The sequence below is a fragment of the Caloenas nicobarica genome, chromosome 1 (assembly GCF_036013445.1).
Source record: "Caloenas nicobarica isolate bCalNic1 chromosome 1, bCalNic1.hap1, whole genome shotgun sequence".
Lineage (NCBI taxonomy): Eukaryota > Metazoa > Chordata > Aves > Columbiformes > Columbidae > Caloenas > Caloenas nicobarica.
In genome coordinates, this window is record NC_088245.1 from 63,898,431 (window position 1) to 63,922,510 (window position 24,080).

General features: G+C 41.7%; 1 protein-coding gene across 2 annotated transcripts in view; it reads left to right on the forward strand.

Annotated features, from left to right (window-relative positions):
* Positions 1 to 1,534: 1,534 nt before the first annotated feature.
* Positions 1,535 to 24,080, forward strand: part of KDM7A (lysine demethylase 7A) — a 69,299-nt gene continuing 46,753 nt past the window's right edge. For both annotated transcript variants that reach the window (XM_065640698.1, XM_065640702.1), the window contains exon 1: positions 1,535 to 1,738. In XM_065640698.1, coding sequence (XP_065496770.1) covers positions 1,623 to 1,738 — 116 coding nt within the window. In that variant the 5' untranslated portion in view covers positions 1,535 to 1,622. The remainder of the gene's footprint in view (positions 1,739 to 24,080) is intronic.

Below are 24,080 nucleotides of genomic sequence, written 5' to 3' on the forward strand. Positions count from 1 at the left end.
GACTGCATGGAGCAGAAGAGTGATGCCAATATACACAGAGAGCTTGACAAGAAATGAACCCACTGCAAACCCCAGCTCAACAGCGTGGGAACCGCGGCCTGCCCAGCCTTCGTCACATCAGATGCGCCTCTGCCCTGAGGCCCCTCCAGGAGCAGAAGCGTCACATACGGCACTGTGCGCGGATGAATCACAGAATGTCAGGGATTGGAAGGGACCTCGAAAGATCATCCAGTCCAATCCCCCTGCCAGGGCAGGAACACCTGGATGAGGTTACACAGGGAGGCATCCAGGGGGTTTTGAATGTCTCCAGAGAACGAGACTCCACAACCTCCCTGGGCAGCCTGTTCCCCCCGTCACCGAGAAGAAATTTCTTCTCATATTTAAGTGGAACCTCCTGTGTTCCAGTTTATACCCATAAATGATGAGCTGGGTAACACGTTCTTCAAAAGCCACGCAGTAAACAAATCCAATTTCATCAGCTGTGACCCACGGCTGGGCGTTCAGCTGGTTTCACTGAATCCGCATGCGAAGAAATAACTTAAAACCGGAGGAGATGACCTCCTTGGGCAGCCCCGCAGCCGGGCGCGGCTGCTCCCGCGGCCGCCAAGCCCTCGGTGCGCCGGGCAGCCCGGGCAGGCCAGGCGGCAGCACCGGCGCTCCGTGACAGCTGCTCTAGCCAAACCCTGCCGCTTCCTCAGCGCTCACAGCGGCACTGGGGTCTCGGGCGCTGCCCGCCCCGCAGGCCGAGCCCCTCGCTAAGACTGGCCCTGCCTGCGGGAGCTCCCCGCTCGGCAGGGACCGGGGCGAACCAACCGCGGCCCCGCGGGAAGGAGGAAGCGGGGGCGGGGGGGGAGGCCGCGCAGGGCCGCGCACCTGCCCGCTCCGGCACGCACCCGGGCCGGGGGAAGGGGGGGCCGCCTCTGCGCCTGCGCGGGGGTGGCCGCGGCCCGACAACAAAGTGCGGCCTTCGGGAGGCTTCGGCGCTGCTCGGCCGCTTCCGCCGCCGCCGCGGTTACATAAGGCGAGCCGGCGCGCGCCGCGGCCCGCCTCCTCCCTGCCCGTGTCCTCGCGGCACCCTGCCCCTCCCCCTCCCCGCATGACACCGCCCGGGGGAGGGAGGGCAGGGCCAGCGCGTGCCTCCCCGCGCCCCGCCCCCCGCGGGGAGGGGCGGGCGGCGGCACGTGCGCTCCCCTCCCCGCGCCCAATGGGAGCCCTCTCCGCTCCGCGCACGCGCAGTCCCGGGCGCTGGGCGAGGCGGCCGGGCCGGGCAGGGGCGTGGTGCGGGCGTTCCGCGTGGCGCAGGCGCGGCCGGGAGGGGCGCCGTGCGGGGGGAGGGGAGGGAGGGGAGGGGAAAGGGGGGGGGCGGTTCCCCCCCCCCCCCCCCGTCCTCCTCCTCCTTCTCCCGCCTCCGCGGGGGCCGGGTGACGCACGTGCGCGCGCCCCCGCGCGCTGTTGTTCGCTCGCTCCCGCGCCCGCCTGCCCGTGCCTGCCTGCCGGCGGCGGGGCGCGCGCGGCGTGTGGGGCTGGCACGCGCGCTGTTGTTATTGGTGCCGCCGGCCGCGGCGGAGGGAGGAAGGGGGAGGAGGAGCGGGCGGGCGCCTCAGTCAGTGAGTTCTTTAAAGATGGCCGGAGCGGCGGCGGCCGCCGCGACCCCCGTGTACTGCGTGTGCCGGGAGCCCTACGATGTGAGCCGCTTCATGATCGAGTGCGACATCTGCAAGGACTGGTTCCACGGCAGGTAGGCGCCGGGAGCCGCTCAGGGCCGGGCGGCGCGGGGGGGGACGAGCCGCCGGGTCAGCGGGCGCAGGCGGTGGCAGTGTGTGTGTCCCCCCCCGGTAACGGCCGGGGGCACAATGGCTGCGCGGCGGCGGCACGGGGGGGAAACGGGCTCCTGTCCGCTCCGGCTCCCCCCTGCGGCGGTGGCAGTGTCCGGTGCCGGCGAGGGCTGCCGTCCTTGGGCACATGGGGCTTTGCTTGTGAGGGGGCGGTCGGGCCGGGCGAGGCGGCCGGGAGGGGGGAGGCGGGTTATGAAAGAGCAACAGATGCGGGGCTCCCCGGCCGGCGGCTTCGCTGGCAGGGCGGCGCCACCGTAAAGTTGAGCCGGCTTTGGGGAGGCGGCGTGTTCCCCCTTCGCCCCGCTCCCCCGGAGGGTCTCTCCCGGGACGGGCCGGTCTCATCGCGGAGGGGGCACCGCGCCGGGTGCCGGGGCTTTCCCCCGGCGGGGAAAGGGCTTCTGGCTTCGCCGTGCGTTTTGTTTGGGGCGGGCGGCTGGCGGAGGGGCTGCGGGGACGGAGGAGGGTCGCCCCGCTCCTCTCGCCGCTTTGACATTTCCAGCCCGGTCCCGAGCGGCCGCCGCCGACTCGCGTGTTTTTTTGTTTTTTTTGTGAGCCGAGAGTGCGAATAATAAAGGCTCCGGCTGCGAGCAGGGGGAGGCGGAGGTGGCGGTGGGGATTCACGGGCAGTTAAACAAAGGAGCAAGTTGGGGGCCCGCGGCTCAAGTGGCTCGGCCGGGCTGGGGCTGCGGGGGGCTCCGAGTTGCCGCCCCCATTATGTGGGGAGCCCCGGCGCCGGCGTGCGGGCCGGGGAGCTGGCGGCGGTGTAGGAAGTGCGTTGTGATTGACAGCAGGACATTTAAATACCCCCCGTGTAACAAAAACAGGCTCCCGGCGTCGCCGGCGAGACAGCGCCTCGCCCTCTGCTGGCGCGGGGCGGCACAGCCCGGCCGGGCCGAGCGGAGCGGGGACGGCCGTCGCCAGGGCCCCGCCACCGGCCGCCTCCGGCCCGCCGGGTTGTGCGGAAAGCCGTGACCGCACCGGGGCTTTGCACCTTGCTGGCGCGGCCGGGCGCCGGAACAAAGCGGTGCGGCCGGGAGGGCTGCCCGGCGGGGAGAGGTGTCGTGCGGCAGCGCGCCGGCGGTCCGGCCGCGCTTGCCTTTCATCTCCTGCCCTCGGCGCTTGCAGCAGATCAGCGATGATTGTGTGTCTGTGTTTTGTTTATTTTTTATATTTTATTTTTTCGATTTACTTTTTCTTTCCCTCAATGGTGTAAAAGAAAAATGCTGGGCAAAAGTAGGTTGCGTATCTAGGTGTTACTTAACAGTAATTATTACACACGGGTGTTTTCTTGCCACGTTTTAGGATGAAAGGAGGGCTTTCAGTATTTCAGATGTTGACTCGTACATATGTTGAGTTGATTTGTTCTTTGTGCATGGGTTTCCCTGGACTCAAACCACAGTATGATAGAAACTATGAAAAGGGCTTTGTAAACTGTAAAAAACTGGCAAAACAGAATTGTTGTACCTTTAAAAACAGCCCTCGTTAATATTTTTAACTAGACTGCTACTACTCTTGCGAGCACTGTTGTTTGAAGCTAGACACACAACAGCTTTTTTGGATTAAAGTAGCTTAATAAAAGTTTGTCAGAACTTGGTCACTGCCTATAGTAGAGGTGCAGGCATCATCTGAAGGTCTTTGTACGGTTACAGGTTCTCTCTCTTGCAAATATTTTTCTGCATTTGTGTGTTGCTCTTTCAGCTGATCTTAGCAATTGCTCAGCTTACATGCAGGCTTAATTTAATGCCAGTCTTGTGCACTAGGATTACTAGGGTACATGTGAACTAATTTCTGAAATTGTTATGAGGAGTACTGACCGTCTGATACAAAGGTGGGACAGACTACACTGTAACTTTCTCCAATCTTGATCTGCATGAAGATTCACAGTGGTTCTTGTGCTTGAGCTCTGTCAAGCAATTGGTAGAGAAACTGTGCTAGCACTGAACTGCTTTGATAGTCTGAAATCCTAAGTGTGGAAAGTGAGCAAACCAGCAGGAGCTGGCAAAAGCCATCTTGCTCTGGGATTTAGTTGCATGCTCACCCAGTCTCTTGACTAAGGGACAAGATCATGGGAGACCATTGTCCTCTCCCAGCTGTGGTCTGCTCTGGGAGTGCGCTTTTCCTTGGTCTAAGAGCATCTGAAGACTGTTACATAGCTTGTGAAAGAGAATACGCTTTCTCAAATCTTAGAAGTTTTTGGGAACTTCTTGTTTTCATGCTTTCTTGATTTTTTTTTTTTTTTTTTTTCCTCTCCTCTCCAGCCTGTGGAATAATGAGATTGATGTGACTTCATGTTAAGAAACATATAAACCTCCATTAGTTAAGGCTGTGGTGTGCTATCATATTAGGTTGGTGCAAAAGTAATTGCAGTTTTGGACCTTGAATTTTAAATAATTCCAACTAGGTTCAGACACATCTTTATTAATCAGAATAGGAATCATTACAATCAACACAGTTTTGCCAATGAGAAATAAGTTTGTTTATTCCTGTAGCATTAAAATCCATGCTTTGGGATTTGATGAACTCTTGGAAAGCATTTTCGGCATACTGTTGGTTGTGGAAGTGTTTTCCCTGCAAAAAGTTATCGAGATGCTTCAGGAAGTGGCAGTTGGTTGGTGAGAGGTCAGGTGAATATGGTAGGTGAGGCAAAACTTCATAGCCCAATTCATTCAGCTTTTGAAGTGTTGGTTGTGTGACGTATGGTCGTGTGTTGTGGAGAAGAATGGGACCCTTTCTGTTGACTGATGCTGGCTGCAAGCACTGTAGTTTTCGGTGAATCCCATTGATTTGCTGAGCAGTCTTCTCAGATGTAATGGTTTTGCTGGGATTCAGAAAGCTGTAGTGGATCAGACCGACAGCAGACCACCAAACAGTGACCGTGACCCTTTTTTGGTGCAAGTTTGGATTTGGGAAGTGCTTTGAAGGTTCTTCTCAGTCCAACTACTGAGCTGGTCGTTGCCAGTTGTCTTATACAATCCACTTTTCGTCACATGTCACAATCCGATCAAGAAACGGGTCATTGTTGTGTAGAATAAGAGAAGATGACAGTTCAAAACTCTGACTTTTTAAAAATTTTTGGTCAGCTCACAAGGCACCCACTTATCGAGCTTTGTCACCTTTCCAATTTGCTTCCAATGCCGAATGACTGTAGAATGGTTGACATTGAGTTCTTTCATGTAGTTGTAAGAGGATCAGCTTTGATGATTGCTCTCAGTTGGTCGTTATCAACTTTGGGTGGCTGTCTGCTACGCTCCTTATCTTCAAGGCTCTTGTCTCCTTTGCGAAACTCCTTGAACCACCACAGCACTGCACGTTTGTTACCATTTCCTGGGCCAAATCCGTTGCTGATGTTGCGAGTTGTCTCTGCTGCTTTACGACCCATTTTTGAACTCGAATAAGAAAATCGCTTGAATTTTCTTTTTATCTAACATCATTGCCATAAGCTAAAATAAATAAAAACCAAACAGCAAGTAGTAAGTTGGTAGCAAAAAAAAAGTGAGAAAAGCGCATTAAAATCATGCATAACATAACCACATTTATTTAAGAATGTATTCCAATAGCAAATGGCAAATTTCAACAATGCAAAAACTGCAATTCCTTTTGCACCAACCTAATATGTAGCATGTATTATTGGATTATGGGCTCTTCACTGCTTTCCTATGTATAGTCAAGAGAGTGCCTTAGCAATATACTGAAGGCAGTACAAAGTCTGTTCTGACAGATTGGCACTAGTCCCTTAAAATTTTATGTGATTTTTTTTTTTTTTTTTTTGGTATTCTTGCACTATCTATCTTCAAATGACTGTATTTTGGCTTACTATCACTATATCATCAATATATTGATATTGTCAACTATGCTTTTTATTACTTCTGGCAAGTATTTGTGTAAAAGCAAATATTTTGTAATGCCTTACAAGATTGCAAACCTACGTTCTGGGTTTTAGTTACTCGACAAGTGGGCCTAGCATCCTGCCACAGTCTTGTGTAATTACCTCTTGCTGAACAAAAGAGCATAGTGTGTGTGTCTGTGTGGTGTTCTAGGCTTCATCACTTTCTTGAATGGCTTGCAAGAGTGGGGAGAATACTGAGACTGAGATGCTGACAAACTGTCAAATCTTTCAGATAGGCAAATCCATTTATATTTTAGAGAATTTCTGTATTTTCCCAGTCTTTCTATCTTCTTTAAAGGAAAACGTCACAGTAAGTTGCTTGCCCCTTTCTGGCTTGTCTAGAATATACTCCAGATAGAATGCAACAGAAAAACACCTTTATGCTTCTCTACGTGTTCAACTTTTTCTTGAAATCTGTTCAGTAGCTCTTGACACCTATTGAAGTTCTTGGCTTCATCTTCAAATGATATGTATCATAACATGGTATTTCTCATTCTGTCTCTGGCTCCCTTCATTTTTTGATGCTCTGCCTTGGTTATTAGGTTAACTGCATACTGTCCTCTTTTGTTTGTGTTCTTTGACTGTGATACATGTAACCTTATGCACAGATTTTTTTATTTTTTTTAACCAGTCCTGCAGTCAGCTCCATTCTTGGAATATGTTTGTAGAGTTTGCAGAAATCCTATTGTCAGCTTTCAAATTTTTGTCCTTTTTTCTGTCCATGGTACCTATACTCGGCTAGATTTATGTGCATTGCATGGATGTCACTGAAATCTAGTCTACAAGAATAAGACAGGTTGGAACAAACTGAAGTTTAAGTATATAATTTGTTTTTTTGTTTGCACAATGTAATGTCTGTAATACTTCAGGAGTAAATGATTGTAGAGTTCGCTTTTTAAGGCTGCTTGCTTTGTAAAGCCGCACTGATACTGCACTGTTTGTAAAGGAGCATGGAAAGTCAGTCAAACTAAGAACTAAAAATGCAGGTGCCCCAATTGAAATTTTCTATGTAGCCCTTTTCCAAGGGATGTTTTGTCAACATCCATACAGTGAACTTCTCAGTGACAAACAGGGTAAGAAGTTATCAGATGTGTGGATGTCAGTTACAGTAATGGTCTCTGTCTTTTGAAATGCCTGTAACCTTTTAAATGTATTTTTTTTAACATTTAAACCAGATTTTTTTAGAAACAAAGGAAATGTTTTATTCTTCAAAACCAGAGCAGTGGGGAGTAGGAACAGAAAGCTTTTTTTTTTTTTTTTTCCAAAATTAGTAATTTTCCCTAAAACTTGATGATAATGTCAACTTTGGGGTCTGCCCTTCAAGGAGAAGAAAGAAACAGCCCATCCAGCTTTGCTCAACCCACATCATTGGTGTTTTGTTTAAATGAAACTTAAATTTACAAGCCAAAAATCCTTTTTCTTTCATATTTTCTTATGTTTACGGAAACCAGCATTTCATTTAAGCAGGTTAGAGGGCAATAAAGGAGATACAGCACTAATCTGTATGTATTGTACATGTGTATGTATTTCTGTTGCAAAGAAAAATCAAATTCATTAAACTTATACAGGATTGTTTTTAAGTCGATAGCTCTTGCTCTGAAGGAGTAATTCTGTATTCTCTGTAGCCTTTTTGAAATAATTAACTTTTTTTTCCCTTTCCTGGAACAGTTCATTGATGGTATATAGAACTTTGCTGTTAAGCGTTTGATGTTTTTTACAGCTTTGTCATTATCAAAAAACATTTAATAGCATCATTTGAAAAGAAAGGTGATTCATGTACCTTTTGAGGATGATTATTTGAATTGCAGATGCCTTGAGGCTTTTTTCTCAAAAGAAAAGTTAAATGCCAAAATAGCATCTGAGCTGGGTTCATGTAGAACATAGTTTTTCTGATATTATATAGATGCGAGCATGTCTTAATTTGGTCTCTGAAGAAATAGAAAATTGCTGAACCACTCCTTAAAACCGGTCTCAGTTTCAAAACCAAGGTTCCCTCTTGCAGCTGTTTGGTTACATGGTACAGGTTCCTGTTAACACACTGGTCTGTACTCTGAAGGCAAGAAAAGACAGAAACGTACATGCTATAGTGACTACTTTTCCTGAATTGGTTCTTTGTTTTGGAACTTTATACATGTTGTTCTGCATGATGGGCTTCACCAACTTTTTGCTGCTGAAAGAGGCTGTCCCACTCTTGGCTACGTGCTACTATAACTTCTCTTTTGCTGATTGAGTGCTTGTCTGATTGTTTGGTAAGTCAACTCTGCTCAGAAAACTGACAAAGCCTATTCTTTGCTGGGTTGGCTTTTTGTTGGGTTACTGAGCTGAGTGAGGCTCATCAAGGGCTAGGATAAGTCCCAGACTGTTGGAAAACACTGATCAGGACACTGTTACTGGAAGAGGTCATAGTGCATGGGAAAAGACAGGAGAGTTGCCCGTTTTTCTTCCACACTGCCCACTTTGGGATCAATGGCTCACCCAGTTTCGTGGAACCTTGTTTTTGTGTCTCAGTCTCCATATGCGATTCTGCTTTGAATCTCATGGCCTCAGCCCAGACCCATCTGCTCATCTAGTGAGGTCTGCAGCAAGCAAGGCATTCTCAGTGTAGCTGCAGTGTTGCAACCTCAGAGCATCCTCTGTTTGCAGAGACAGGTGAAGCTCCTGCATCTGTCTTAAAGGGACTTCAAGGATGAGGTGTGGTGATGCTCCTGTTAAGAAACATGGAGACTGCAAAGAGGGATTGTTACAAATGCGTTCTGCAGACCTTCTGTTTACAGAAAATTAAGGCTTTGTAATTACTAACCTTCAGGGGCCTGAACTGAATCAACAAATTATTGTCCTATCCCTAGAGCTTTGATCTGGCGCCAGAGGCTCTTGAGCTGACTTGTGGGCTTTTAGAATGTATAAGCCTTAAATTCTTCCTATGGCAACCGGGTGTATGTTTTAGACCTCAAGGGAAAGTTACTGTGTGTGTTAACCTTACTTTTCTCTGGTTTAGCCTTGTTTCCTCAAAGGTAAGATGGGAGCCTCAGCTCAAGTACAATGAGCTATGTGTCCTGCCAAAGAATTAAGTGACTTCAAGTGACTTCAGCTCTACTAAATCCAAAAGCTGAAACAATTTTGGTTAAACTGAAAAGAAACTAAGAATAATAAGGATGCCAGACTAGCACTTGTGTAATTGGATGTCTGTTTCCAATCCTTTTATGTTCTTCATTTGAGCAAGCCATTTTTTTTTCCTCTCAGTTCCCAGCTGTGAAGTGGGAAGACTTATTAATATATATTAAAGTAGATGTCTTCTAACATTATAAGCACTGTAGAGTAGTAAGTATTCAGATTTCTTCCATTTTTGAAACTGTATAATAACATGTAGAATTACACGTACAAGTTTTCTTTACGGTTTTGTGGAAAAACTGGCTTTATTTGAAGTATGTATACTTTGAAAGTTAACACTTCTTTCCTTTAGATCTCTAATTCAGTAAATTTTTTCATTTGATGTTCTGGAATAAAACATAATAGATGTTTTAGAATATGCATTCTGACATAATATCTACGACAAAAAAATGCCCAATAAAGATCTGTAAGAGAACTGAGATTACCTAATTCTGTTGTGTTTTTTTTTGTTAGAATTGCAACAGTTGTTAAATGCTAGTAGTTCTAATTTCTAAAGTGCAAATTAATTATCGCATAATCAATGTTACTTAAGAGACATATAGGTTCAGAATTAATGATTTAAACACTACCTTTAATTTCTTTGTAATGTTACAATTGATCCATATAAATATTTTTAGTATCATTGTGTTTTTCTTTGGCCGTTCTTGACCATGTAAATGAAGGCACTATAAGTCTTCATGTGTAATTTAACTGGCTAATAGTGCATTTTTTATTAACTAGTTAATTTATGATGATTTTATATTTCAGAATGTCTTTTGTTGATGCTTCTGTAGCACTTCAGTGTCTTCCTTTCCTTTTGTTATATTTAATACGTGCTTTATTTGACTGAAGAGTTATATCGTTTTCAGAAGGCTCTGATTTGTGACTTCTGTATCTATAAACAACAGAGGTAAGAGAAGCCTGAGTAGGGGGCTACTGCTTGGTACACTTAATTCCTGTATGTATCTGCTAGGTGCTACAGTGCTGATTGTGAATATTCCTTTTAATTATTTTTTTTTTTAAACATTATCTGTTTATAAGTTTTCTTACAGCAACACAATGGCAATAAAATGGATTAAGCCTTACAGTGGAGTATCACTGTTAACTGCCAGTGGGAAAAATCACATTCATTTTGTTTTCATTCTTCATTTGTGGTTTCTAGCTTTTTGTGGACAGTTTTCATATTCATTAGCCGATTTCTAACATTAAGTGCAGTTTTCTGTGCACTTTCTATATAGTCTTTTGAAAGACCATGGGATACAGTGTCTCCATTCTGTTTACATGACTGTTTGTACAAGTTGAAGATGAACTCCTACAAATATTTACATGAAGAGTATTTTCCCTACATAATTTTAAAATAAAATACCTTTGTCTCAAAACAACTCGTGAGTAATCAGTAAAGATTTCAGTATAGTGTGCATGCCTAAAAACCAGAAAAATGCTCATGTTTTACATTTGTCTCATTGCTGAAGTATGAAAATTCAATTAACAACATTGCTATTGCTTTATTGGCAACAAAGGAGAGATATTTTAGTGAAATATACAGCTTTTAAAATAGCTACGCTATTTTTCATTTGTCAGTCCCTTCTAATGTGTTGTAACATTAGCTCATGAATACACGGAGCTAACAATCTATGGAGTATGAATAGTCCTGAGATGTCTGCTATATGGTGGTAATGTGGATTTATGTGGCTAGTTACATCTCCTCAGGTCAATTCTGCTTTTGAATGGAATTAATATTTAATACTGTTTTCTCCATTACTTCAGCATTAACTAAAGTAGACTTTAAAACTGGGCTTTCGTTTTGAAAATATTGAGTTCATGGTTGCTCAGGCAGGCATAAATGTTCATGTTTGCCACAAAAGCAGGAAAGCTTTTTTTTTTTTTAAAAAACCGTCTCACATTATCCTGTCTTAAAAGCCAACTGGAGTGAGGATGACTGTTCTAAATTTTTAATATATTGTGGTATGAAGTCTATTTATTTTCATTTGAAACCGTCAGCTGACATTGCATCTAGCCTGGAGAATTCATTTCATAAATTTAATTGTGTTTGTTCCATTTACATTAATGCTTTATTCACTTAAAGGCTCTTAAAGCACTATTCATGAAAATAAGTGCAAGGAAAGGTGACTTTCTGAGAAATGAAGCCTTTGATACTGAGGATATAGGATTGATCTGATCTGTCATTCTTACCAGTTATCGGGCATCATTGTCTGAACAGACTTAGATTTTTCCTTTTGGGGTACTGATGTTTGACGGCCAATAAACAAAGGCCGAATTGGGTAAATGAAGAGCAACCAAAGGAATTGCTATGTCTTGTTACCTGATAGTACTTGTTGGGTACTCGTGGATTGGCTTGCCCAAGGTACAAATTTTTAGTGTTGTTTCAATAACAAAAATATGTGTGTCTTTTCACTGAAGGATTAGTCATGCTATTGACTTCCAAAACTCAGCGTCAAGAACTAGAGGAAGTAAAATGAGACACTGCAGAACCTAACATGTGTCTGTCAGGGGTACTGATGGGCAGATCTGTGAGCTGCAAAGTGAAGTATGGAGCGGTCTAGGAACAGTACCAAAAGCGAGATAGCCATGCTAATGTGACATTGTGCCCAGGCAAATGTTGCCAGTCTATCTCTCAGGGTAGTGTTTTCCCTTTTTATTTCATGATGGCGTGCTGTGTTGACATGCCACAGCCTCAAGCCCAAACACACTGTCCTAGGCATTTCTCTGTGCTCTATTGCTTATGTAAGGTAGGACCAAAAACCACGTTAACAAAAACGGTGTACACATGTAGTCTGTTAAATCACACATTAAGTTCTGACTACAGTACATGTCTCCATGGAGGATACATCAATGTGATGCAAAGGTGAGCAGCAACTTGTTGCCTCTCGTGCTGTGCCCTCCTGTGTGAATTGCTAGGACCTCTGGGGACATAATTTTGAATCTCTTAATGCTGCGGTAAAATGTGCTGCTTTGATGTAATGAATATGGAGCAAGTAGTTTAGAATGCTGCTGTTCTTGCAGAGAACAAATGGGGCAGCTGTAGTATTGGGTGATTGGATGAGCATCCTTGCTGGAAAGTGTCTTAACCTGAGTGAAAGCAAATGCCTTGGCTGTACCCTTTTCTTCCAGCACGGTCAGCTGACTTGTCCTTGACTCATCATGAAACTCCAGTAAGAAGGATTTAGGTATGAACTAGAGTTAGGAGTATCACTTGAGTAGATCAGAATTCTCTGAAGCAAAGATGTAACTCTTAAGTGCTTCTGCAAATGTGAACTTTTGGCTTTTGTATTTTACCAATAAGGTCAAATTCTAATTTTATTTAAATAAATAAATAATTCAATTCTAAATAAATAAATAGAATTGATATCTTGGCTAGCTTTGCCAAATGAGAACATAATGTGCGTTCTATTTCCTGATCCTTATTTGAGTATGTAAAGAACTTCATTGGCTAATGAAAAAAACCACAAACCCTCCACTTTACAGAAGAATAAAACTTTTTCCTCCTAGTTAGTTCTGGTACTAGATACTGAATAGACTTATTACTGTAAGAGAGATCAAAATCTTGGGTATTTGTGAAAGGAAGATATCCTTGTTGGTGCCAGTGCTTGACCTGTTAATGTGAGGTGCCCTAACCTGCCTCTTACAAAGATGTGTCATACACAAGTGGTCTTCCCAGAAGTGTTTTCCTTACATTAAGGAATAGGTCGAAGGTATCTCTACAATCCTGTTTACTGCGCATTAGTGCTCTTGTGCCTTTTTTCTTTTCCCCCAGCTTGTGAATGTCAATGCATGTCTCCAACTTAATGGGCTGAGCCTTTGTTTTTCATAGGGTAGCGCTGCACTTCATTCTCTTCTTTCTTTGATGCTACACACAGCTGTAAACAGTGATGTTATGTGGGGAAGGGGACAGGGAAATGAGACAAAATCATGGAAAAAGTAGTAAAACATGGGAGAATAAAGCTTTAGCCTTTAAGTATGGTTGGATGATCAGTGAAATGATTTTGAGGAAACATCTTGTTTGTCTGGACTAAACTTACATCAAATAGGCATTTGGTACATTTATATCATGTAATTAAGAGTGAATTGCAATGTACTCATTACTGCTCTTGATGCATGTGTGCTGAGAATGGAAGTGAATGCATCCCTGCGATATGGTATGTTAGTTCCCAATGCAAAACTACATGGAAAATTCCCAGGGAGTTGCTTGTGGACCATGTAGCAGCTTGAGGCAGGAAAGCCTTTATCTGCAGTTTTGTGTGCTGTCCCAGGGCGACATTAGTAAAATATAATTTACTATTGTGTTATAAAAAGGATATGTTTTGAATAGTCTGCTTTTTCGGTTGTATTTTTGTGTACGGCTAATGGGGAATTTGGAGACAGAAGTAGCAGGTAAATGTGTTTTATGTACTGGATTGTTGGTTAACACAGCATAGTAAAATTCTTTTTCTTATAATGCCAACCTGGGGAAGTTGGATGAGGCTCTTTCCAGTGTGAATGTATGCCTTGCTCTGAGCATCAACTTTCTGTGAAGTTTGTGCACCATGATATTTTGGAACGAGGTTTTTGTTAGGAAATGGTCTCTATCCTTTAATACGCTTGCCAGCATCATGTATACCCTCATACATGTTTGGAAGAAAAGCTGCAAATCTCTAAATAGGTCATTATTGGAAACTTATTGACTATATTGTTAACTTACTGACTACATGCTAAGAGGCTGGGAGTAAAGTAGATATTTCCTTATGCAAAGAAATGCATAACTGAATGGGACTTCTGGTTGTCAAGTGTCTGAAAAATCTGAACTGAGATTACGAGATTATTCTGTTCTCATGGGGTGTCTACAAAGGGAGTAAGCAGCATAGTGAAGAAGAGATGTTCTTCTAGGTGAAAAGCTGGATGGAGAGAGGACAGGAAAGTGAAGACAATGCAGAAGGAAACAGATAACAGAACAGAGAATACTTGGAGAATATTATATTGTACTGCAAGAGTCTGGAGTTTTAAATTTGAACATTCGTTTATGAATAAAAAACACCCCTCTGTATTAAAATATCCTCTGCAATGGCCACTCTGAAGTGTGGAAGATCCTTGTTCTAATGCATCCAGTTGGCTTGCTGATGCCGATACAGATGCATGGTTGAGTTTTTGATTTGATGGAAACTACTTTATAGTGTGCGGAAAAGAAGTGATGATCAACATTAATTTAAGCTGTAGTTTTCTGTAAGTTTCTCTGGATGGAATCTAACCTGAATCAGCGGTATCAAGTCCAATCTTAATTCTTGCATTTTCTGAAAATAAATACACAGTTTGAGATTGTCTTATGTAACTCTGTGGTTTGAATTACTAAGAATAAAAACTGTCATTTTTTAAAAAAGCTGACTCTGGGTGTTTTTAAATTGTTGTACTACAAAGACAATCGTCACTCCTCAAGTAGCTTGATTTTTTTTTTTTTTAAATTTTTTTCTTAGTATTTTTAGTATTACTTAATTTCATAGCCAGTGCCATGAAATACGAACAAACTGATAATTTTTCTTCTGTAATTGAATTGTAAGAAAATGACTTAATACTTCCTACTTTCAGTGAATTATTGAACTCATTAAAGGCTCCTTAGAGATCATTGACCTTTAAATCTTAGGAAACACTCATGGTAAAGGATTGTTTTCATGTTAAGTATTTACTACATTTTGCTAATTTATTAAAGAAAAACCTTTTTGACACTCTCAAATTACCTTAGTAGAGGTCGTAAACAAAAGCAAGACATTACTATCACTTTCGAAACAGAAAAGCAACAACTGTTATGTGTTACTTGTACTCTACATGTAAAGTCTGGCATGTACGAGTCAGGTTTTAGGCAAATAAAAAGCTCCGAACAGTTCCTGAAATATTTAGAGTTCTACCTTTTTTAAAAAAAAAGATGCATTCATAGTCGGGGTAGACCACATTCCTTTAGGAAGCACTGTTAAATCAGACGACTAAGAAAAAGTTTTAGTATGTCTTAAGACCTGTAAAAGGTTGTGCTGTAACGCATTCTCACTGTATTTATTCCCCGATGTCAGGAGCAGGGACCAGAACTCCAGATAATCTTGTCAGTGTCTCAGTGCCCTAACCAGAAGATTATGTTTGGGTCATGTTACATTCTGTTCTGGGCCCATAATTCTTGGATTCTTTTCTGCAGAATAAGGGGCCATAAGTGGGGGAGATAAACAGTATCTTCACATAAGAAGTAACTTGCAGGTGAAAATTCGCTTGAGATGTGTGGGCTTGAAATCCCACAACCCGAATAAGCACTGCTGCCATCTTGCTTGGAAAAACAAAATAGCTTCTCCTTCATAACTTAGCGTCCGGTACTTTGAAAGTACGGCAGCTGTGCTTGTCTTTTGGCTTGGATGCAGGGGAACGTGGCTCATGCCGACTGGGTGCATAGGGCAAGCAGAGTAGATGGTGCTTTTGGAATTCTCAGGTCAAGTGATGAGGTGCCAAGTGAGTGTAAGTACCTGTGTGCTGTCTTCTGAATTTACATAGGCTTTAGAGGCCAGCATCCTTATTTGGATATCGCCCTAATAGAGATGTATCCTAATTTTTTTCTGTGTTATCGCAATTTCTCGTTCATTCTTCTTTACTCTGGATTTGAAAGTAGTTGTTCTTTACAACTGTTCATTCCAAGGCTACATCTTGTTGTACTTGCTATTTTAACTAATGAACTTAGTATCAACTGGTGTGGAATGGAGTCCTCTGGTAGTCTTACTTTTGACTTAAACCAGATTTATAACAGTGTATTGATAGGCCCAAATTAATCTAGAAAATTTTGATTTATTAAGTAACTTTCACAGAACTACTGAGGTTGGGAGGGATCTCTTAAGATCATCTAGTCCACCCCCCCCCGCTCAAGCAGAGTCAGCTGGAACAGGCTGCTCAGAACCGTGTCCAGTTGAGTTCTGAGTATCTTCACAAATGAAGACTCTGCAACTTCTCTGCATCACCTCTTCCACTGTTTGACTGCTCTAGCAGCTAAAAAATAGATTTTTTTTTTTTTTTTCCTCGTGTTCAGATGGATTTCATATGACTTAATCTGTGGCCATTGCCTTTTGTCCTGTCACTGGCCACTACTGAGAAAAGTCTATCACCTTTCCCCTCCCATCAAGGGAGTTTATAAACATTAATATTTACATGCACTGATAAGATGCCCCTGTGCTTTCTCTTCTCTAGGTTGAAGGGCTGCAGCTCTCTCAGCCTTTCCTCATCTGAAAGATGCTTTAGTCCCTTAATCACTTTAATGGCACTTAGCTGAACTTGCTCCAGTATGTCCATGTCTCTTCCATGGGATGTCCCAGAACTGGACCCAGCACTCCAGATGTAGCTTCACCAGTGCTGAGTAGAGGGGAAATATCACCTGCTTTGACCTTTTTGCAACTCCTAATGCTTCCCAGCATGGTGTTGGCCACCTTTGCCACAAGATTGCAGTGCTGGGTCATGATCAGCTTGTTATCTACCAGAGCTACAAGGTCGTTTTCTTGCAGATCTGCATTCCAGCTGGTTGGCCTTCAGCATGTCATGGTGCAGATTACCCTTGTAGACAAAGTCTAAAACCTGTAATAATGTGTGTTTTCACTCTTGAATTGCAAAGACATAATTTACTTGGTTTATATCAAAATATTTTCATATATACACTTCTTGCAGTATTGACACCTAAAATAAAACACTTGCATGTGTTGCTCTTTGGCAAACTTCCTGTCTTCTCTCATAGAAACAATTAAACAAAATTTGAGTCAGAAATCTTCTCCTGAAGAATTAGTTTTGTGTTTTTCACAATAAATGAACAATAATGTCTCCTGTAATTTTTACAGGAATAGTAAATGTCTGGACTTGTTTTCAGGGGACCTTTTGCAGTAGGTCCTCTGCTTCATACTTTTCTTATGCATTTCTTGAGCATTCTTTTTCAAATGTTATTGGTGTTTTACTCGCTGTCAAGGAGGCGTTGTAAGAGCTATATCTGTATACCCTAGAGTGATAAATAGATAAAATATGTTTTTTTTCTTCATCTAAAAGCTGTGGAGCTGAGTAGCACAGACTGTGAAGTAAAGATTACCTCTAGAAGTGTTTGTGTGTAAAATCTAGAATAAAAAAAATGTAGATTTGTGCTTTTGCAAATAGTTTAGGTGACTCTATAGCTTATGATAGAGCAAAACTGGTTTCATCAACCTGAATCTGAACTTTTTAGAGTTTTAGATTAAAATCAGTATGTCAAATTATATCCATAATAAAAAATAATTGATGCAGATTAAATTTAATCTTGGTGCTGATGTAACTCAACCCTCAAACTCTATTTAGCTTTTTTCCGTACTATTTGAAGTTTCCACGTGGTCTGAAAATTACTGTGCTTCATTAATTCCATCTGAAGAGGATAAAAGTTAGATTTCTGTAGATGGAATAATGTGTAAAAGTAACTTCTTGATATGTTACGGACTGCATGGATGCAGTTGTGACTGGTATGCCCTTCTGGACCTCTATAAGCATCTGAGAATCCAATAAAAATCTCTAAATTATGGGCATTATCTAGTTGATTGAAGGAGTTTATTCTACTTACTGCTCTGCCAGCCAGCCAATGTAACATCTAATATTTAAACTCATTATCTGTGTATATGAAACAGTTTGCTTGTATCATAGCTTAAATAGAAGTTAATGTAATCAGCTACTCCATCTGCATTTGAAATGAGGATGGTGAGCCAGAGATGGTGAGCCAGTTTGCTTTCAGATTTCTTCAAAAACGAAGCATCTGTCTCTACTTGCTATTGACTGCAAGTCTATTTGCCTTATAAAAGTAAGGTATTTCAAAGCTATAGCAGCCATGTATTATTTTATGTTGTGGTTAGAAGATGCAGAAATTATTCTGCTTACTAAAAAGTTCTTAGCAATGTCTGAAAAATACTAAGGGCTGAAGGGGGAATTACACAGTTGAGAAGCAGAGGAGTTTAAAAAAGTCCTTTGAGTGTGGATGTGTTGGTTGTTGTTGTGTGTGGGTTTTTGTTTTGTTTTGTTTTCCTTAAAGGAGGAGAACTATTTAATGAGTTGAATTTTGAAGGCAATAAAAGATTATTTTCAGGTACAGCTGCAGAGGCTCTGGATGCTACTGTGAGTGTTAAGGCTACTTAATAGGAGGCTCCAGGAGGTCTTTAAAACCAATCTGGTTCAGAAATTTTTAAACCGGTTAGGTGATATACTGTTTTGGTGTAAGGAGTCAGTTTAAAGGTGCATAAAGCAGGGTGAAGTCAAGTTTGCTGTTGCTGCAGTCTGTAAAAGCAGCCAAACAGCCCTCTAGTAACCCAGGAATAAGGCATTTGCAGAAATGGTGTCTTAAAGTTGCGCTAATACTGGTTTACTGGTGCTAGAACGCGGGAGATAGAAAATGATATTGGCTAATGTTGTTAGCAGAAAGTTATATTTTTAAATCATGCCCAATGTAATTTTCCAATGAAGGGGCACAGTTTAAAACCAATCATTAGCTTCCTAATCAACCCCCTCAGGCTAGGAGGCCATTGTGGTTTTGTTACTGCTTACCTCCAAATCTTTTTTTATCACTGTGCTTGAGAACAAGTCAGATCTGGTGGTGTCTCCTGGCAGTATTACTCAGGATGTCGAAAGCTTTACAGAACGTCCATTGCATAAAATCACGCAGTACTGATAGTACTTGTTGTGCTTCATGATCTCTTCAAACCGCTCATCTTTATTAGGCAACCAGTTCTTTCTAAATGGCTCATATTTTTAGGCAACTGGAGTAACCAGCTAGTACTCTCTGTAGGAGGCTGCAGTGTGTGCCCTTCGTTGATGAGGAACAGTCCCCACTTCTAGCTGGTGAGGAAGAAATGGAACTGCTGAAGACATAGCAACAAATTCCCAAATTAATTAAAACAGCCTTTAATATACAGTGCAGATTGCCTAAAAGAGGTGGCTGGCCTAATATCTAATATCGAAGAGATACTTGTTGCATAAGAATATTATAAGATGGCCTTTTTTGCAAAACTTGGATGTAGGTAATTCTGGAATTCAAGAACTGCTGTGAGTGTGCAAGAACCATTGATGAGTTTTTTCTACTTGGTATCTGAGAAATAAACCACACACATTAAGTCTTATTTCCCTAAAAGCTGGCATAAAGTGTTATTTCTTTATTAAGAGCAGGTAGATGTCTTCTGGCTTCAGGTTGGTCATTGCTTTTCTTTCAAATTAGGAGGTGGAAATATAGCTGAAAATTTGTCCTTCTGATCTTGTCCAGCTTTATGGAAAACCATGTTTGACCTGATTTAGAAATGTGGCTTTTAAACTGTTTCGGTTACTTTTTTTCTTTTCCGGTCTGTTACAGTTACTGTCATACTTCATTGAATTACTGGAAAGTGTGTTTTGTAGGCAGATAACATTGCTAGTGGCATAAAGTCATACATCTGCCTGGTACTTGCCTCAGCTGCTCTTGTTGTTGGAGCTAGATAACTGGTCTCAAGAAACTTGTAAAACTAAACACTTCATCAAAGAAAAATTGGGATACCTAAAGGCAGGCAGACTAAGACCATCTTAAATGCTGTGCTGTCTAAAAAAAGCTTGGTTCACTTACAGCATCTAGTGCCAACGTAACCTCTCTTGGACTTAGTAACATCTTTTTTGATGTGCAGGGTATATGATTATAAGAAGTTCTAGGAAGTTTTTCAGATGCAAGGAGAGATGTTCCCTGCTATCAAATTGGTAAGCTATTGGCAACTTATCCATTAGATTTGAATAGTTCTGAGTATTAGTGAATTAATGAGGACAGAGTTAACGCAGTAGACCTGACTGGGTCTAGTGACATGCATTGCCAAAAGGGGCAGTCCTAATTCTCATACCCTTCTTCTCCAGGTTACATAGTCCTGCTCCCTCCCATGGATTGGCTCTGATGGTTGTCTGGCTGTGCTGTAAGCTAACCAGATAAACAGGCAGAAAACTGGCTAGGTTAGTTTCTGTCAGATAAGCGAGTGAAAACAAGTTGCTGTGTAACCAGGCAAGTACCAGGGCCATTGCATGGAAGAGGAATGGGAGTGCTTGCTTGGAAAGGAATGAGTAACCTTCCTCTTCCTGTGGCTGCAAGCTACATCATGCCATTGCTTCCTAAGATTTGTTTGTCATGTTGGGTTGAACCTCGGTTTCTCTTCATAGGCTGTTTGTGATTCAGTTAATTTTTCTCTTCTTCCCTTTCAGTCCCCTCTCTCTGGGAAACAAGTAATTAATATGTCTATTCTTTGTACAAAAGGCCCTTGCTACCTAAGAGGAAAAAGAAACCTATTATAAACTTGGAACTGGAACTGAAATTTGTGGTGATTGTCATCAGAGGACTTGGGATGCCAGTAGTTCTTAAAATCACATCGTACGCAATCTTTCATTAAGATGACTAGAGACAGACTGATAATTAACAGGAGTCTGCATGCACGTTGGTGCTGAGGAAGATTAAGAAAAAAACTAAGAAATTAAACGTTGAGGCAAGCAAACTTGTGTAGGCAATATAGAACAACAAAAAAAAGTTTATTTAAATTTCATTTTTATATCTTCGTTCAGGAAAAGAGGTGGCCTTTACTTGCTATATTACAGTTGTCATAGTTGCTTTATTCCTGAATGAGTGAAGATTTGATGAACTCTCCTACTGGCTTCCTTTTTCAACCCCCTTGTCAGCTCTATAGCAGTAGAGCTTAGCCTATTTCTTCCTTGCTCTGTTAGGGAAATAATGGTAGCCGTTTTGGGTGGTAGTATGTTCTGAAGTAGAACAGAACCACACACAGGGATTCAGTTAAGATGTCTCTTTCAAGAGAGCAGTGGCAGCTGTTTTAAATGGGTTGAAGATTGTGTGGTTTGTGTGTATTTTTTTTTTTTCATTTCATAGAATTAAGATATAATGTTGATTCTGCTTTTAAAACCTCTGTGGTTTGAAGCCAGTATTTTTAAGTACTTCTTTGTTTCTTGCTTGTTTTTAAGTTGGTGTGGTGTGTGTTTCCCATCTCCTTCCCCCCGCTCCCAGTTGCAAGCACATCTATAACAGAATAACCGTATCTGAGAATTGACATAAGGCAAATAATGTAAATAGGATGCAGTTATCTGTCAGGGGCTTTTACTAGCTTCTGGAATATCTTAGGGATGAAGAATTAAACTTAGGTTGGCCTTGAGTCTTGAAGAGGAGACAAAAATACGTCATGGAAAAACTTTCTTAAAGACCTAGAAAACCTTTGTGATCAGTGTATAGGGAGACAGTTAATTTTTGTGTTCTTTCTTCCCCTTCCAATGTCCTCTCTCTTTAAAGCAAATAATTAATGTGTATTCTGTGTATGGAAGGCCCATGCTACCTAGTAGGAAAACAAAGCTGTTATAGACTTTGCGTTATAACCAGAACTAAAATTCTTGTTGGCTATGGTCAATTAAATTTGGACTCCAGTATTCCTAGAAATACTTGAAATCCAGTGTTAATCTTTTTTCTTGCATCAATTGTGCAGTTGCATCTTCTCCAAGAAACAGTGCCTAAAGTAAGGTTGGGCTGTTTTTTTCTCATTTTCTTTGGCATATCAGTCTGGCCTGATTGGGAAAATGAATGGAGAAAGATGAGAGTCTGAACTGCTACAGAGAATCTTTCTGAATTTCTGAGCCAAGTGCTTTGCTTCATGTGTGAAAGGTTGCAAAGATTACTGGTTGTAAACTGCTAAAAAAATGTTCTTCGGGTCGCATTGATGTACTCCTTTTTCGTGTGTATCTCAGGTTCCTGACAGTCTTAGATTGTAGTGAAAGGTTGTTTGACTTCAGTTTGGATTTTTTTTTCTTCTGTTGTTTATTTTAAGGCACTATGATTCTATATCTAGTGTATAAAAGTTTGTAACTTCTTTAAAATAATTTAGTTGCCAAAGTAAATCATCGTATGCCTAAAAGTACTAGTAGTATGATTCCAGAATTGTTACCAGGCTTATCGTGGTTAGATTAAGACATAACCGGTCATTCCTTGCACTTTCCATTTTTTGATCAATTTTATTACTTTGGTGTAACTCCATGCATTTTGAAGAGAGGAAAAAAAACCCTAACTGCTGCTTGAGGTTCAGGTTTTTAAATCTTACTACATTTGTTATAAGTTTTAGACTCCTTCCAATAAATTTCTCTTTTTTTAGCTGTTTTTATGCTACGGGATGGTATGTGGTCTGTCAACGGTATTGTCACGCTATGACTTGGTATTTCTATTCCTAATTAAGTAGCTTAATATTGTCCCTGAATGAGTGACATATGTGGCTGTTTGGTTGTGGCAGTGACGTCTTTAGTACTTCCACTGTTTTAACCTGTAAATATTGCCTACTTGGCTTCCTCTTCCTACTTGGAAAGAATAGGCTTGAATTAAATGACTAAGCAGAATTCCTTAAAATTTGCCGAATTGACTGCGTACCCCATGCTTTTCTTTGCATTCTTGGGATGGAGTAGAACAAGCTGTTCTTTGCATAACTTGCAAGCTTGCTAATTAATTTTGACAATAAATGCAATAGTATTTTGGGGTTTGTTACACTCAAAGAGATTAGGACTGAAAGTAGTAACTGCAGACCTTGTTACAGGTAAACTGAAAAGTTTAATACTTGCCTAATCCTTACAGCGTTATTTGCTCAGTATATTAATAGAAATATCTCTCATCTGTGATGATTTGAAATTCAGTAATAAGGCCCGATACTAGAAAGGCAAGCGTCAGCCTTTTTCTGTATATGTATATATCGTTGGTATAACATTGCTGAACAGACATCTCTTTGCTATTGTTCAGCAATCATTTTTAGAAAGACAAAATAGTGTAGAAATGAAATAACAGAATGTTTTCAATTATCATGTCTTGGAAATAACATGTTATATATTTGGTAAATCACTGTATAGAACTGTAACATGTAACATTTTATTTATTTTCTATGTATAGGAATCTTATTGCTAGGGTTTCTAAAGCCTATCTAAAAAAAGTGAGTTGAGTGGTGATTAATTTTTTTCCTTTGGATCAGCTTGTTGAACTGACTTGTCATGTAGCTGCCTGATGGTTTAGATCTGGTGAGAGACCAGTGGAAATCCATGGTCAGACATCTGCAAGAAGGAAGGTTGGACCTTTTTTCAGCAGGAACAACTACACTTGGTTTAGTATGATGTGAAACTGTACCCTGCAGTAGTGACTTCTGTTTTCAGACAATTAAGGCTCTCCTGTTACTAATGAATTTTTGCTGCCTCTGGAATGTACTTATTCCTTTCCTCATTCAGTAGGGGGACTCACTGTCTGTGTATCTTCTCAGCTGTTCTGTGGATAACTGGAAATTGAAAAAGTATTTTTGGGGATGTGCTCTGTCAGCTAATGGGCATGAGTTAATAGGGAGCATGCCTATTCCCCTAGAAATTGTCTGTAGCCCAGTATTCCTAATAACAGGGAACGTGCTCTAATATCTGTTGTATTTTTTGCCATTCTAGGATTTTTATTAACCTCTTCCTACTGGATGTCAAGACATCTGCTTTTTTTTTTATTTTTTTTTCTCCTTTTACTGGATAAAACCTGCAGTGCTGTCTGAGGCATAGCAGGGAAAGATTGTGGGTGCTGATGCAGGGGTGGATTGAAGAAGAGGATGTGTGGAGTTCTTATTCAGAAATAGAATAGTAGAGAAAGAAAGAGAACATTAGCCATAGTGTTTATTCAGGGAGAATACAGGGGAATCTTAGAAAATGTAATTTTCAGTAATTATGTAGCTTGGAAATGATGCCTAATTAAACATGCTAGCAAGAATGCTGAACATGCATTTTTGCTGTACAATGACAGCAAAAAAATCAGGCTGTTCACGTCAGACTGGAAAACCAAGAGGTCTTTGGGCCTGAACTTCGTGTCTCCCAAGAAGAAAGTAAGAGACTTAAAAAAACCCGCCTTTGGCTCAATTTTGAGCTATAAATCAATATCTAATTGTAAAATAATATCTGTCTGACAATATCTGTTGAAGAAGTAGTAGATGTTCATGTGTCATGTTTCCTCATCTGCTAGGTGAAGCTTATAGGCACAAAGTGTCACGCTTGCATTGAGAGTGAAATGGAAGCTACTGTGGAAAACTTGTTATGAATTACAATCTAGAAAGGAGAGTCTGTCAGGTTGTTTTCCACTTCCTGCTGGAAGAGGGGGCAGAAGGTGCTTACAGAATTGAAGTGATGGGGGAAAGGAACAGAAGACAGAA